This window comes from Tachypleus tridentatus, chromosome 2 (assembly GCF_004210375.1).
Source record: "Tachypleus tridentatus isolate NWPU-2018 chromosome 2, ASM421037v1, whole genome shotgun sequence".
Taxonomy (NCBI): domain Eukaryota; kingdom Metazoa; phylum Arthropoda; class Merostomata; order Xiphosura; family Limulidae; genus Tachypleus; species Tachypleus tridentatus.
In genome coordinates this window covers 126,676,495-126,691,242 of record NC_134826.1, presented here as the reverse complement: position 1 = coordinate 126,691,242, position 14,748 = coordinate 126,676,495, and the positions used below count along the sequence as shown (strand labels likewise).

At 35.5% G+C, this 14,748-nt stretch overlaps 1 protein-coding gene across 1 annotated transcript in view; it reads right to left on the bottom strand.

Annotated features, from left to right (window-relative positions):
- LOC143245051 (cholecystokinin receptor-like) overlaps nt 1-14,220 on the bottom strand; it is a 43,125-nt gene extending 28,905 nt beyond the window's left edge. The window contains exon 1 of the mRNA XM_076490843.1: nt 13,502-14,220. Coding sequence (XP_076346958.1) covers nt 13,502-13,823 — 322 coding nt within the window. The 5' untranslated portion in view covers nt 13,824-14,220. The remainder of the gene's footprint in view (nt 1-13,501) is intronic.
- Nucleotides 14,221-14,748: the final 528 nt, after the last annotated feature.

The window sequence follows — 14,748 nt, the reverse complement described above, 5'->3', positions numbered from 1 at the left end:
AGAATGTTTAGTGCGACGGGGATTCGAACTCGCGACCCTCGGACTACGATTCGAACGACTTAACCCATCTGGCCCTGCCGGGCAGGGTTGGGGGAGAATGTCGTATGTTTGGTCCCGCAAGCTCCAAAACTGAGAGACTAGTTCGCAGACAAAGATATTCACAAATGCACAACTTACATTAATATAGAATTAGTACAGTAAGCTCATACTTGCAGCCTTAAAGTGCTTTGCGTCTCCAATAACCAAATATCTTAGTCTTGTCCTATTGTAAAATTTTCAACTCACTGAATCGTTTACCATTTTTAAATTTTACAAATAAACAGAACACATGTACGTCCAAACAGCACCTAAACTTATGTTATCAAAATCTTGATGTGGCATTCTAACAAAAGCGAAATACACTTCACACGTACACTTTCCAAACTGTGATAACTGTATAGATGTGGAGAGTTTTAAATGCTGGCCATATTCGCATAAAAGCACTTCATACGCATATTTTATAAACTTCTAAAATCTACGACGGTACGCGAACTTCTAAAAGCTGGGGACATTGAACACAAACATACACACACAAATGTTTCGTACATATATTTTACACGCTATGGATCATGCGAGGCCTAAGCGATTAGCCTACCTCACTGTAAATCTGATTGTCCGTTATCTGGATTCCGTTACCGCAAAAGTGCGCGGTGTGCTTTTGGGCTACTGGTTCGTTAGAAGGGTAATTGCTAAATCCTAATATTCGTAGAGTATTCTAAGATATGCCGGTGATTGCTGTTGAAAAACTTGTTTCTCTCTAGTCCACCAGTTGAACATTTTGAACGGTTAGTTCTTTTTTAACGTTCTGCGAAACAAAGAAACTATGGTAATTCTACACAAAGGATGAGGAGTTTTTAAACCATTCGTACACTCTAAAAACAAATATACGTTTGCTTTACAAGCAATGAAAACCCTAGAAATTTTATGGTGAGTTCTTAGTAGCATGTCGTTATTAAGTTTCAAAACTCATCATTGTTCTATTTATATACGTTGGTTAGCCAAACATCAGTGCTCTGGTACTGTTTTTTCGGTTGCACAAATTGTTTTTGTTATTATTTTAATATTCAGTACAAATGAAATGTAATAGTAAAACTTCGCAACACTTTACATCATTCGTCACGTGATCACAACATGCTAAATATTTAGCAAAGAATAATTAAAACAATGAATTATCCGAATTATTTATTAATAATTTCATGTCTCTGAAGTTAGTAACAATCAAACAGAAAGTCACTTGTAAAAAATATATAATCAATAAATTGTATGAAAAAAAAAACAATCAGCTCAGCAGGTTTCTAGCTTCAGTTGCTAATACCGTGTTTCTCCGATAATAAGACCTAGTGTGATTTTTGGGGATAGTTTTAATATAAGCCCTACCCTTAAAATAAGCCCTAGTTAAGAGTGGCAGGAAGAGGAAAGAAATAAAAAAAATTAATTTATTAATTAGTTTAATAGTTAGTTAATTAGTTTGTTTAAGTATTGATCAAATTGAGTTTCTGAATGTTTTTCGTAATTTCTATTTATTTAGAGGTCTTATAATTTTTACTTTGTAACTTCATTTTTTTAATATATCAAAATAAGACATCCCCCGAAAATAAGCCCTAGTGTCATATTTTGGAGTGAAAATTAATATAAGCCCTGTCTTATTTTCGGAGAAACACGGTAGCCATAGTTTATTGTTAGACATGGAATGTCGTCTGACGCCATATGTGAGTATCAAAATGTTTGATTTATTATGTTAAGCACAGACAAGCAACGTTTTGTTAGCAAGACCCAGCCCATCAGGGTAAAAACATAATATGGATAAAAAAAAGAATTACATAAATTGAAACACAAACAGCGAAACAGATACTGCATATAAACTGGAAATTCAGAAACAACAAACTTGGCAAGAATATAAAGACTGATTAAATTATTCGAATTTTGTAAACTTATATAAATAATCAACTTTAATGACTTTCTCAATAAAACACTGAAAATAACTTCTTTCAATGAAATAAAATAGTAGTTTTGTAAACAATAGGCATGGCATGGCCAAGCGCGTAAGGCGTGCGAGTCGTAATCCGAGGGGCGCGGGTTCGCGCCCGCGTCGCGCCAAACATGCTCGCCCTCCCAGCCGTGGGGGCAGTATAATGTGAAGGTCAATCCCACTATTCATTGGTAAAAGAGTAGCCCAAGAGTTGGCGGTGGGTGGTGATGACTAGCTGCCTTCCCTCTAGTCTTACACTGCTAAATTAGGGACGGCTCGATACAGTGGGTTAACAACCTGCTCACTTAAATACCTGTTGAAGAATCCGCAAGCGATTGCGGCCCTATGTTCCTAGATGGAATCTCATGGTGATAATTAACTAACTAACTTTGTAAACAATAAAAAAGGAACTGAAGATGGAATCTCATGGTGATAACTAATTAACTAACTTTGTAAACAATAAAAAAGGAACTGAATATTGTGAATCAATACAGGAATTTTGCGAAATTTTATCCACCAGTTTTACCTAATTTTGATTCTAGAACCACGTGACGTTTCCTAAAAATTTTCAAAATGTTCACTTCACTTAACCAGTCCTTGTCCAGCAATAAACATAAATAAATAAACTAGTATAAGTATTATTTTTATTAGTAGTACTAATGTGAAAAATAAGGTATTCAATAATAACACTTTTGAAAGTAGTAATTATTTATATATAAAATCTGCTATAAATCACTTTCAAAATAATCTGTGTTTTGCCATTATTCGCTGTTATTAATGTAAGGAATTCCAAGACGAGAGTAAGTATGTCAAGTGCAGTAGCAAACGTTGGACTTAGTACTCGCATCGTGAGCGAATAGCAACCACGGCCAGCATATCTTTATCTCTTACAAATATTACAAAATTTATAATTCTAATCCTATCGCTAGCGGTCTAAAGAAATAGATTTAATCTCAGCTATTAAGCTGAAACACTTCACCACAATTAATAAAAATAACCCCTTCATCTTCATCTGTCACTCTGTTTCCTTCTAAAGTTAATTTGATATGATTCAGCTGAGAAAGGAAGAAAGTGTCATCCCGTGTCGCATCTTCTTCTGATTGTTTGTCACACATTGTCATCCAGGTAACACTTTTTTCTTCTTTGGCCAAGTGATTAAGGCACTCGTCTCGTAATACTAGGGTCGCGGGTTCAAATCTCCGTCACACCAAATTGCTCACCCTTTCAGCCATGGGGGCTTTATAATTTTCAGTCAATCCCATTATTCGTTGGTAAAAGAGTAGCCCAAGAGTTGGCGGTGAGTGGTGATAACTAGCTGCCTTCCCTATAATCTTACACTGCTAAATTAGAGATGGCTAGTGCAGTTAGCCCTCATGTAGCTTTGGGCGAAATTCAAAAACAAAAAAACAAACTTTTCTCTTTAATTTATTTTGTAATGTGTGTAATGTTAGTGATATCCTTATCTGTATATCACATGTGTATGAGCTACTTCTCTTTTAAAAGTCTGACAAAACAATAACAATTATTATGTCGGAGTCTTGAGTTGATGTAACAAGATGAATGTGTGAAATCCATCCTAGAATGCTTGAACCAAAAATTAAAAACACACCAAAACCTACTTAGTAATATCTCATAACCACGGCAAAATAAAGCAACTTCGTATTACTCGCGTTGCATTGTTTTATTCGCGTATTGTAAAACTGTTTTGTTTTTAATTCACTTGAGGATCAACACAAAGTTAAACTAATCCAAATGTGATGTAATGAATCAAGAGATACGTTGAAGGTAAATTCGTGAATTTTTGCTGTTTTAAAATTCTACTGTTATTGGCTGCCATCTCTAAGACATAATATAACAAGTATCACGGTCCTTAGTTTTGATATTTGAGCCAACGGAGGACTAAGCATTTTGTTTGTTTGAAATTAAGCACAAAGCTATACAATGGGCTATCTGTGCAATATTCATAAAACATTTCTTTATTCTACTTGTAAGTTTTGCACGTTGTTGTTGTGTTAAATGTGTGTGTTTCAAAAAATAAATTTAATGAAAGTAGAACTGCCACTTATTACGACCTTTCACTTATTTCTCACGCACAAGCGAGCTAAAATAACCCGGATGCAGAGGCTTTGTGGCATCCCAAATTGATAGTTTGGAAAATCGATTTGGCATTAGCTTTGATATTTTCTTGTGTACAACTGTATATCTTATAATAAACTTTGAAAAATCTAGTTCAGAATAAAGGCTGCGTGTAAATCCGAATTTCACGAGAACTGGTTCATCGAGCCTCGTGTAAATTTTAACGTTGTCATTGTTAAAGCTGTAAGAGGTGTGCAAATTGATTATCAAGTGAGAAAACGGACAAAAATTCGTGTTATTTCTGTACTTGCGGCTTTGCAAGTGTGTGTATATTCAGGAGACTTTTTTACTTTCGTTTGTTAGAGCCACCAATTGTGGTTTCCAAACTAAAAAAAACAAAAAGGAATTCACTAGATTCTACTTGTTCGTGCTTTGCACTAAAATTATTTTTCTAAATCATTTGAGCTAAACGCGAAAGCAGTTCATTTAGTCTCCTAAACTCTACGAAACGTTATAAAAAATCATAAAGTTCATTTCTATTTATCATCACCCAAAACGACAACGCCTTCTCTGGGTAATGATGTTTTCTTGTTTACAAAAATGCACAAATGTTAAAAACAACTTCAGTAGATAACGAGCAGTGGATAAGTTGAAATTTGTTTTTAAGTGTTTAATTAAAAATGATAGCTAAAATTTTATTAGTAGTGTTGTCGTTTTGAATGAATTCTTCAAGTTACATGTTTTTAACATTTGCATGCTTTTGTTCCGTATAACTGAAACAAGGCAATGGTTGATTGAGCTTTCAGATGCTGACTACAACATTTAAATGGTATTATATATTTTTGTTGAAATTTACGAAGAGTTACTAGAGGGCTACGTGGCTGGCCCTCCCTAATTTTAAAGTGATAGACTAGAAGAAGGAATGCAACTGGTCAAAACCGTCCACCACTGAATAATTCTTGGGCTCTTCTTTGCCGATAAATAGTTGGTTTAACCACCACATTATAACGCCACTACAGGTGAAATGGTGATCATATTCGGTTACTGGCTTCGATCCCACAACCTTCATCTTGCTGGTAGAGCGCCTTAACCACGAGACCATGCTAGGCCTAGAATGAATAGTAAATCTGTAACTAGATAAGAAAAAGTAAATAAATTATTAGGCTCTTGACTTTCGTCAAAAAACAGTAATCCAACACTAAATGCATTTTTTATTATAAATAGTATTAAAGGTCGGTAGGTATTAGTTAAAGGATTGGTGAAACGTATTATCATCACAGTTTTCAGTTTTTGTGCGATACCCATTATTTCATAGCAAATGACCACAAACTGCTCTACATCGTTAATTAATGTCTCGTACGTTGATCATATTTGCCAACAAGATTGATATACACTATTTTTTCTTAACGCAAATATATTTTAATATACAAACAACCAACAATTCAATTTATTATAACGGTTATTACAAATAGTGGTTTATATATAAGTTTTATAAACTTACAAATACAGGGTCTTATATGTGGTCTGAAACTTAGTATTTTATCGGCGGTTTATGGAGAAAAACGTAATTTTACGTTGATACATAAGTACACTTCACTTGGCGGGAATGGTAGCTCGCTCTAATTTTATCTGGTCTTACGTAAGTTTCTCACAGCTGAAGATATTTAATGTATTCTTAAAAATACTAACGTCCAAAATTAGTTATCTAAATTTAAACGGTTCGTATTGTTCGAAATCTATAAATGTTCCTGATCAAATATCTGTAGATTTCCTATTAATAAACGTTTACCACAATGATTCGAGGTTTAGAATATACTGATTTTAGCGACTCAACAATATTAAACTGTCTCCACGTATTGCGATGGCTAACTTTTTACACTCATTAAGAAAGATTCTTGAAAATTAAGCTGGCAGTAATACTGGCGTTTCCTTATGTGTTTTCATTATTGATTATTACTCTAGAATCTTCTACAAATTTAAAAAAACAGGCGGGACTTGCGCAATACACATTTATAATTTAACAATATACGTCACATGCGTTTCTAAATATCATATATACTAAACTGAAACAAAAATAGATATTAAAATAAATGTATAACAGTAAATCCGTTACAATGAGCATCACTTAAATATTCATATCACTTTCACCTTTATATCTATATTCAGAAAATATAATTTTAAATAATATATTTTGATAATTTTGACCCAAGCTTGTGTTCTGATACAAATATGTATAGAGGAAATCAGTTAGTGGTCCTAACTGAGAAGAATTTTCTTTAAAGTGAATTGTAATTGGTATAGTTATCTGTTTATATCAAATGCACATATTAATCAATGCCATCTTTAAAGATAATAAACAGTATAGAGTGTTATAAGGTGATTGCCTGAGGTATTATTCCCACACCTAGTAAATGATATTGGTCACAAAATATTTTTATTGTTAGAACAGTAGGAAGTAGTATATAACATCATCCCTTACGGGTTGCAGAATACTTTTATTGTTATAACAGCAGGAAGTAGTGTGTAACACCACTCCTGTACTTTTAACTTCTACAAATTCATCAAATCTTTCACGGTTTTCAAAAATAAGCATCCACTTCCTAAAGGCTACAAGTGCAGCATAATCGATTGCCTATGAAAACCTGAATAAAAAGAGGAAACAAAGGCATAAGGATTTTGTTTAGGAGTTTAGTCTATACACAAATATCACACAGCCATGATTACTTCTATCCTATCTTTAATATACGTTTCACACACTAATAACACTTATATTGTTTGACATATTTCACATTATAACACAGAAGAGTACCATCTTTTACATGTTCCCAAACAAACCTCTAATGTCTGATAAACTAGACAGTAATATCAAAGATTTACTCGTCCATCGTCAATTTCTGATCAACATAAAACCATCATCTGCTACTCAACTTCGTACGTTTGATCATCAGAGTCACAGATGCAACATTTGCCCTTATACTGATCGTTGAACATCTGTCAGATGATCAACGTATTCTATAAATAGTTATTTAACCTGTACATCTAAATGTTTAATTTATTTTATTATTTTTAACAACTTTGACCAGATCTACGCAGAGGAAACCAGCCGTGTGGTCACTGAAGGTACACAAGAAATTTTATGTAGCATTTTGATTAGGAATCAAGTTAAGCCTAGAGCTCGAGACTTCAACAAAGCAGATTATTCAACTGAGCACTTCAAAGTACTTTCGTTACGTCACGTCCCCTCCAATATCAATAAAAGAATCGAAATTAAAAAAAGAAATCATTTTCAAATTGGGCTTTTTAAGTCCTTTCGGTATTAAGAAACTGTTCAGTTTTTAGATAATTTTTAAAATAACTTTCATTTATCGCCTTTAAAAACTTTAAGCTATTTCCTTGAAGATTTTTTAAAAAATCTATAAACTGGTTTTATATTTTTAATAATTATTATTACCTTATTTTTAATCACTAGCTCCTTTCCTTGGCTCTGTTATATTGTAATTACCATATCAGTCGTGACCCGCAAAACGTTTGTGGTAGTTTTCATGCCCTTTGCTTGAATTTTCCTTATTCTATTATTTTCACGCACGCACGCCATTTAAACTACGCTTTCTTTCAGGCATTACGCACTAGATCGATAAATCCGGGTCTATTTGAAAAAAACAACATAAAAAATGCAGTTAGACAAACAAACTCACGAAGACGTAACTAACGAAAACACCATGTACTTAACTTTATTTGATAAATTAACAAGTAAAGTAAACCATAAAGTAGTGGCACTTATAATAGTGTACAGTGTATAAAATAGTTATGAGCATTCAGTGTATAACATGGTTTCTACCAGTTCAAACAAATAAACTCATAAGAACGAAGAATAAAACCTGTAGTAAGAGAAAAAAATAGTTAAAATATGTCCATAGCAGTCTATAAAACGAACTGAAGCTAATTTATTGTAAAGTAAGCGTGAAGTTGTAATGAAGACAAACGTAGCTTACTATACAGGAACGTCTGAACGCATGTTCCCAAAGTGATAAGCATGATGTTTTGAACGAACCGGGCGTACGTATTTTAAACCTAAATACGTCAAAAAAGTCCATAAAAATTATGTTTAGTCTAATGTTGTTGTTGTTGTTGTTTTGTATACGCGAGTTAAGTGTTTGAATTACGTAGCTAATAAAAAAAAAGCTAAAGTTGAAATCGAAGATAGTCGAAGTCACTCTTTACATAATTACAACGACATTGTGCCTTCATGTACCATACTCGTTGGATTGCAAAATTTGACGAAGCAACAGACAAGTAAGGCGATCCTTGATTGAAAAGCCAGTATGCAATCTGGACTTCTGAGATAAAGGCCTTTCTAAAAATATGAGATTTGTAGCGTTTGATTAAGAAATTTGTGAGAAAAGTGTCGGAAAAACAAACGCAAACATATTATTTATATAGATTGTTTAATACGCGTGGTTCTATTTCGCTTTACACCCTTTTTTCGTGTATCGTTTCCCTTCATACGAACCTGCAGTAGTTTTTGTCCAACAGACTTGTTTCTAACTTTTAAAAAAAGAGCGTTTGATGAAAACGCCGCCTGGAAAGTAAAATTTAACTCCCAACATATAATTTCTTTGTAATGTTTGTTTAACATTAACTGCTGCTTTTGTTTTTTCCTTTTTTTTTGTTATACAAACTGTAGATGTGTTAATGAAATGACATATATTCTTGGGCCCGGCATGGCCAAGCGTGTTAAGGCATGCGACTCGTAATCTGAGGGTCGCGGGTTCGCATCCCCATCGCGCCAAGCATGCTCGCCCTTTCAGCCGTGGGGACGTTATAATATGACGGTCAATCCCACTATTCGTTGGTAAAAGAGTAGCCCAAGAGTTGGCGGTGGGTGGTGATGACTAGCTGTCTTCCCTCTAGTCTTATACTGTTAAATTAGGGACGACTAGCACAGATAGCCCTCGAGTAGCTTTGTGCGAAATTCAAAAACAAACAAAGACATATATTCTTACATTTTGCTATTGTTAAATTTGTTGTCTTGTAACATTTTCTATACATACTGGAACGACTTACACGTTGTGATAATAAAGTTTAGATAATTATAATAAAACAGTTATTTCTTTAGCTTTATTATCAAAATATATTATTTTTGTTACCTGTTAAAGAGTTATTAATACTTTACCAATTATTTGTAATCACTGTGTTCAGTAATATGCGAATTCGCCAATTACATCTCTCTCGTCGATTGTGAGATTGTCATTCCAACCACACCTACTATTTGTTCATTGTTGTATAGTGTAAAATAATCATTCACTTGCTACATATAACTCAGTAACAGTTGTGCTTGGTTAGCCTTCTAGCATCATTGCTGTGTTCGAGTAGCCAATCACTTCTGTTACGTCTGCCCTATGCAACAATTGTTTTGCTGGAACAAAGGTGTTACGCTCGCAGTCCAACTATACAGAATTAGAAGTGAATATACGTACATAATAGAATGATGTTTGGATGTTTTGATCCTATGCGATTTCCAAATGTTGAAATATTTAATAAATAATTATTAACTTTAAAGTCACTCTGTGGTGTTCACTGATATATTTCACTTTTTATTGTTTAGTTAGTGACTGAACGAAAAAGCAATTAAAACTGCAATTACTGACAGGCTTGGCATGGTCAGGTGGTTAAGGCACTCAGCTTGTAATCCGAGGGCCGCGGATTCGAATCCCCTTCATACCAAACATGCTCACCCTTTCTACCTTGGGTGCTTTATAATGTGACGGTTAATTCCACTATTCGTTGGTAAAAGAGTAACCCAAGAGTTGGCGGTGGGTGGGGATGACTAGCTGCCTTCCCTCTAGTCTTTTGCTACTAAATTAGGGGCGGCTAGCGCAGATAGCCCTCGTGTAGCCTTGCGCGAAATTCAAAACAAACAATAATTACTGACGAGGAGTCCATATCAACCCTGTCGGCTCTTTAAACACATTTCTGAATTATTCACGAACTAACTTACTTTATTGGTTACAGAGTTTCTAATAAAACATGAACGAAAAACTACTATCAAAATAGCAGTTAATCCTCATTAATTACTACTGGGATCGCCTGCACCTATTTTACACGCACACACACAACTTTTTTCGGTCATTTTCTAAACACCGAGAGTTAAAACAGACAAAAACTTAAAATTACTAAATCTTGTGATAGTTTATATTATATTATTGTTAACTACAGGAACTTTTCTCACAGTTCAGGCGCTAACAGTATCCGTCTCGGCAGGAGAACTCGGGGTGGACTAATCTGTATTGTGTAAACTCCCTTCCAACAAAGTGAGGAACCCGCAGGGCTACAAAGATATAAGGAGTAAGAGCAGATTTTTAGGGTTGCTGAATCAGAATCTGACATGGGATCTTTTCCATTTTTTCTGATTCCCCCGCCTCAGCATTATGAAGCACACTGTTTGAAACAGTGTTCATAAACCAATGATATCTGTATAGAGGTCAACGCTGAACCTGGCCTTATGTGGCCCCAAAAATAGACCGAAACCGATGAAGAAGAAGCAGCTCTCTATAGAAGAATCACTGTCATACCCTTACTCAAGAGAAAACAGAAGACACGTGTTCAGGTACAAGATTCCCTCCCACTCCCTTTGGAGTATAAAAGAAAAACGTAATCTATATATCTATGAATTTTGAGACCTTTGACGACTACAGCGAAATGCAAATATTGATGCTGGCATAACGTAAAATACAGACTCCTCTGGTAAGAAACAGCATGGGACAAGCATCACCAGGTGGTTAGGACACTCGTAATCTGAGAGTAGTGGGTTCGAATCTCCGTCACACCAAACATGCGCCCTTTCGGCCGTGGAGGCGTTATAATGTAACGGTCAATCCCACTGTTCGTTGATAAAAGAGTATTCCAAGAGTTGGCGGTGGGTGGTGATGACTAGCAGCCTTCGCTCTAGTCTTACACTGCTAAATTAGAGACCGCTAGTGCAGATAGCCCTCGTGTAGCTTTGCACGAAATTCAAAATACAAAAAAAAACAAGAAACAAAAATAAATGAAATATATATACATATATATTATGGTGGTACCATACTGGCCATTATACCACCCTTCTTATATTTACTATTCATTGCAGAAATAGCATTTTAACTTGAGAATTGCCAGGGGAATCATCTGGTAATGCATCTTGCCTCTACTTCAACACTGCATCTTTGAGCTGTTATTAGTTTGACAAGTACTTGAAACTATCGGTCTTTTATATATGTATTCAATTTCCCTGTTTGAAGGTAACAATGCTGTTTTGCCCGTGTTTTTATGTTTCGCTGTCAATGCAGTAATCAGTTGACAAATCTCAGATTCAACTGTTATGTCACATCGACTGAGATATCTTCGACTAAGTTCTTTCTTCATTCGACCTGTACTCACTACCCTTAAGCCATCACTTTCACAACCACATGTAGAACATTTTAAGAATGTTTCATTGTTTCGGAGTTTTGCTATGTACTTACAAGTTACTACTTTTTTACGTTGACTCTCATGATCTTGGGTCAGGTCACTGGTCTTGTTCAGCGACCTAGACCGCGAAATATCGCCAAACATCTTCTTTTTGTCTGATCAAAACAACTCAAACATTTCTGTAGTTATTTTTTTTAATCACATGGAGATGCCGAGCTGGTTCGTGTATCTGTATTAATAATGCTAAAAACTGATTGCACATAGCAATGTATTATACTTACTTTCAAAACTACATAAAGTTAACTTTCAACAAATGATACATTGATTTGTTTTTAATGTTGGATATTAATGTTTATACCATATTTCTCTCAATATCCGTCTTCAATTGAATTTTATCGTACACTGAGAATTTTTCACAAAAAAATAAGATGATACCGAGTTTCTATTCAGTTATGTTAAAAGTGATATTTATGATTACTAAGTGGTACATAGAGGACTCAGAGTTGTTGCATTTAATAAATATTATGTCACCTCATGCCCCACTCCTTCCTCAACGGCTCTTCGCTAAACGTGTGGTCCTAGAACGCCAAATTCGGCATTATATACCTGCGATGGGCACAGCACAGATATCCCTTTATGCAACTTTTCACTTGAACAAATAAAGCCTAGGTTCGTACAGAGATTAAGGATCGTTCATTTTCACTTGAACAAATAAAGCCTAGGTTCGTACAGAGATTAAGGATCGTTCATTTTCACTTCAACAAATAAAGCCTAGGTTCGTACAGAGATTAAGGATCGTTCATTTTCACTTCAACAAATAAAGCCTAGGTTCGCACAGAGATTAAGGATCGTTTATCCCCACCAACTCCTAGAGCCTAACGGTTCTTCACGCAAAAAATTAGGTTTCGATATCCGCGGCTGGCAGAGCACAGAGAGCCCATTTTGTATGGTTTAGGTTAAAAACACTTAAGAAAATAAACGTTCTGTATATAAAACAGATTTCGAGGGCACGTTATATTAGTGCTTGCTGAACGATGGGAAACGTTTCTACCTCAAAAACAAGAAATGCATAAAAATTATTTGTTTGTTTGGTTACAATTTCGAGCAAAGCTACATACAAGAAAACTATATGCCCTAATCGTTCCTAATTTAGCAGTGAAAGACTAGAGGAGGAAGGCTATTAGTCATCACTACCCACCGCCAACTCTTGGGCTATTCTTTTACCAACGAATAGGGTGATAGACTGTGACATTATAACCCCACACAGCTGAAAGAGCAAGGATGTTTGACGTGACGGGGATTCGATTCATAAATTTACGAACGTAGATATTTGAATATCAAACGATCCTCGCAAAATTACACAGACACGCCTGAAAAAGACACGCCATATACCCCTTATTTACGCATTAAATTCTGTGCAGATCTGTTTCTTTATTTATACTACTGATATAGAGCCAAAAAGTACTTATTATTAGAACAACATAGTTTGTCGTTGTGGATTGTCTGTACTCTGTCCATCGTTGAATATCTAACCCCATCTTTCAGAGTTGTTTTGTTACTGAATTTCGCGAACAGCTACATGAGGGCTATCTGCGCTAGCCGTCCCTAATTTAGTAGTGTAAGACTAGAGGAAAGGCAGCTAGTCATCACCACCCACCGCCAACTCTTGGGCTTCTCTTTCACCAACGAATACTGAGGTTTAACAGCACATTATAACGCCCCTATAGCTGAAAGAGAGAGCATGTTTGATGGAATGGGGATTCGAACTCGCGACCCTTGGATTACGAGTCGAACGCCCTAACCACCTGGCCATGCCGGGCCGTTTTAGAGTTGTAAGTCCATAAATGTACCACTGACCATTTATAGTAAAACGTTAAATTTAATCTTACTCGTTATTACAAGCGTTTAAAGTTTCTGTTGGTAAAGAATATGTGCAAAACTTTCTGTCAATTAAATAAAAGAAAACCTCACCTTGTAGGTAAGGGATGAGTCGGCACATGACTTCTCCAAAGATGAAGTTTCTCAGCAGACTTCCAACTAGAGTGAATGGCATGCAGAAGACACCAAGCAGAAGATCGCTGATGGCTAGGTTCAAAAGAAATGTGTTTGTTACCGTCCGCATTCGTTTGTTTTGAGTAAGAGTTACGATGACTAAAACATTGCCTAAGATGGCGGCAGTGAAAATGACTATATAAAATCCAACTCTCAGCCCTATCGCTACAGTCCAAGTAAAGACGATAGGAGAAAAATCATTATCCGTTTCGTTCTTTTCGCCACCGTCATTTGTATTCATATTGAAGTTGCGAACGTCTGTCACAATGACTCTAAAATGAATTTGGATTTCACATTGCAATAAGATACCTTCTTTTTTTCTTCTTCAGTACGTGCGACTTACTGCTAACTTTTTGACACGAGAGTTTTGTATTTGAATACGGTCAGCTAAACTGGGTGTTTGTTGAATACAGTCAGCTAAACTGGGTGTTTGTCTCTACAAAACATTATCGAAACAAATAAGACGCTAAAGCTAAAAGTTAAAATTAAGAAACAAAAACTTTTAAAACGTTGTTGACTAAATATCTTGTCTTCGTATTCCGAAAATATGCTACCTACACCCGCCTGTTCAAGACGAGTATAACGTTATTTATATATCGTTAACCGCCATGAGTTTACGCTCAGCAGAGAATGAGCATGCGTCGCGTCACGTTGAGTTCGTAACTCCATCAACAAGTTAATCGTCTTTTTAGTTTCCTTTTATAGATGTGTTATATGGATTTGTCACTTCCCACTTAGTAAGCACTAGCTACGGTGTTTGTAACCGTGTTTTACTATATAAAGGAGAGAAGCTGTTCGTCTGATCTATCACAGCGATATCTTGACTGTTACGATATGATCGACATGCAACTTACACGAAACGATGGTGCTTTGTACCGCGACAATTAATTTTGTCTTTTTAATATTCTTCCAGGAATGTGTATATATACGTATATGAAATGGACGATGTGCTACTTTGGGCATATAATTAGGTTTGAGGGTAGGTTAGTAGAAACAGTGATTGATAATAAAATCGAATCTGGTATATGCTCACCCCAGCCTCAAGCGCTTGGTACTGCTGCCACACAAAACGAAAACATGTAATAGTTGGTTGTAAAGTAGACATACTAACACAAAATCAACAAAGTTTGTCGAATCGGAACCCTAAATTATTACAGGCCCGACAT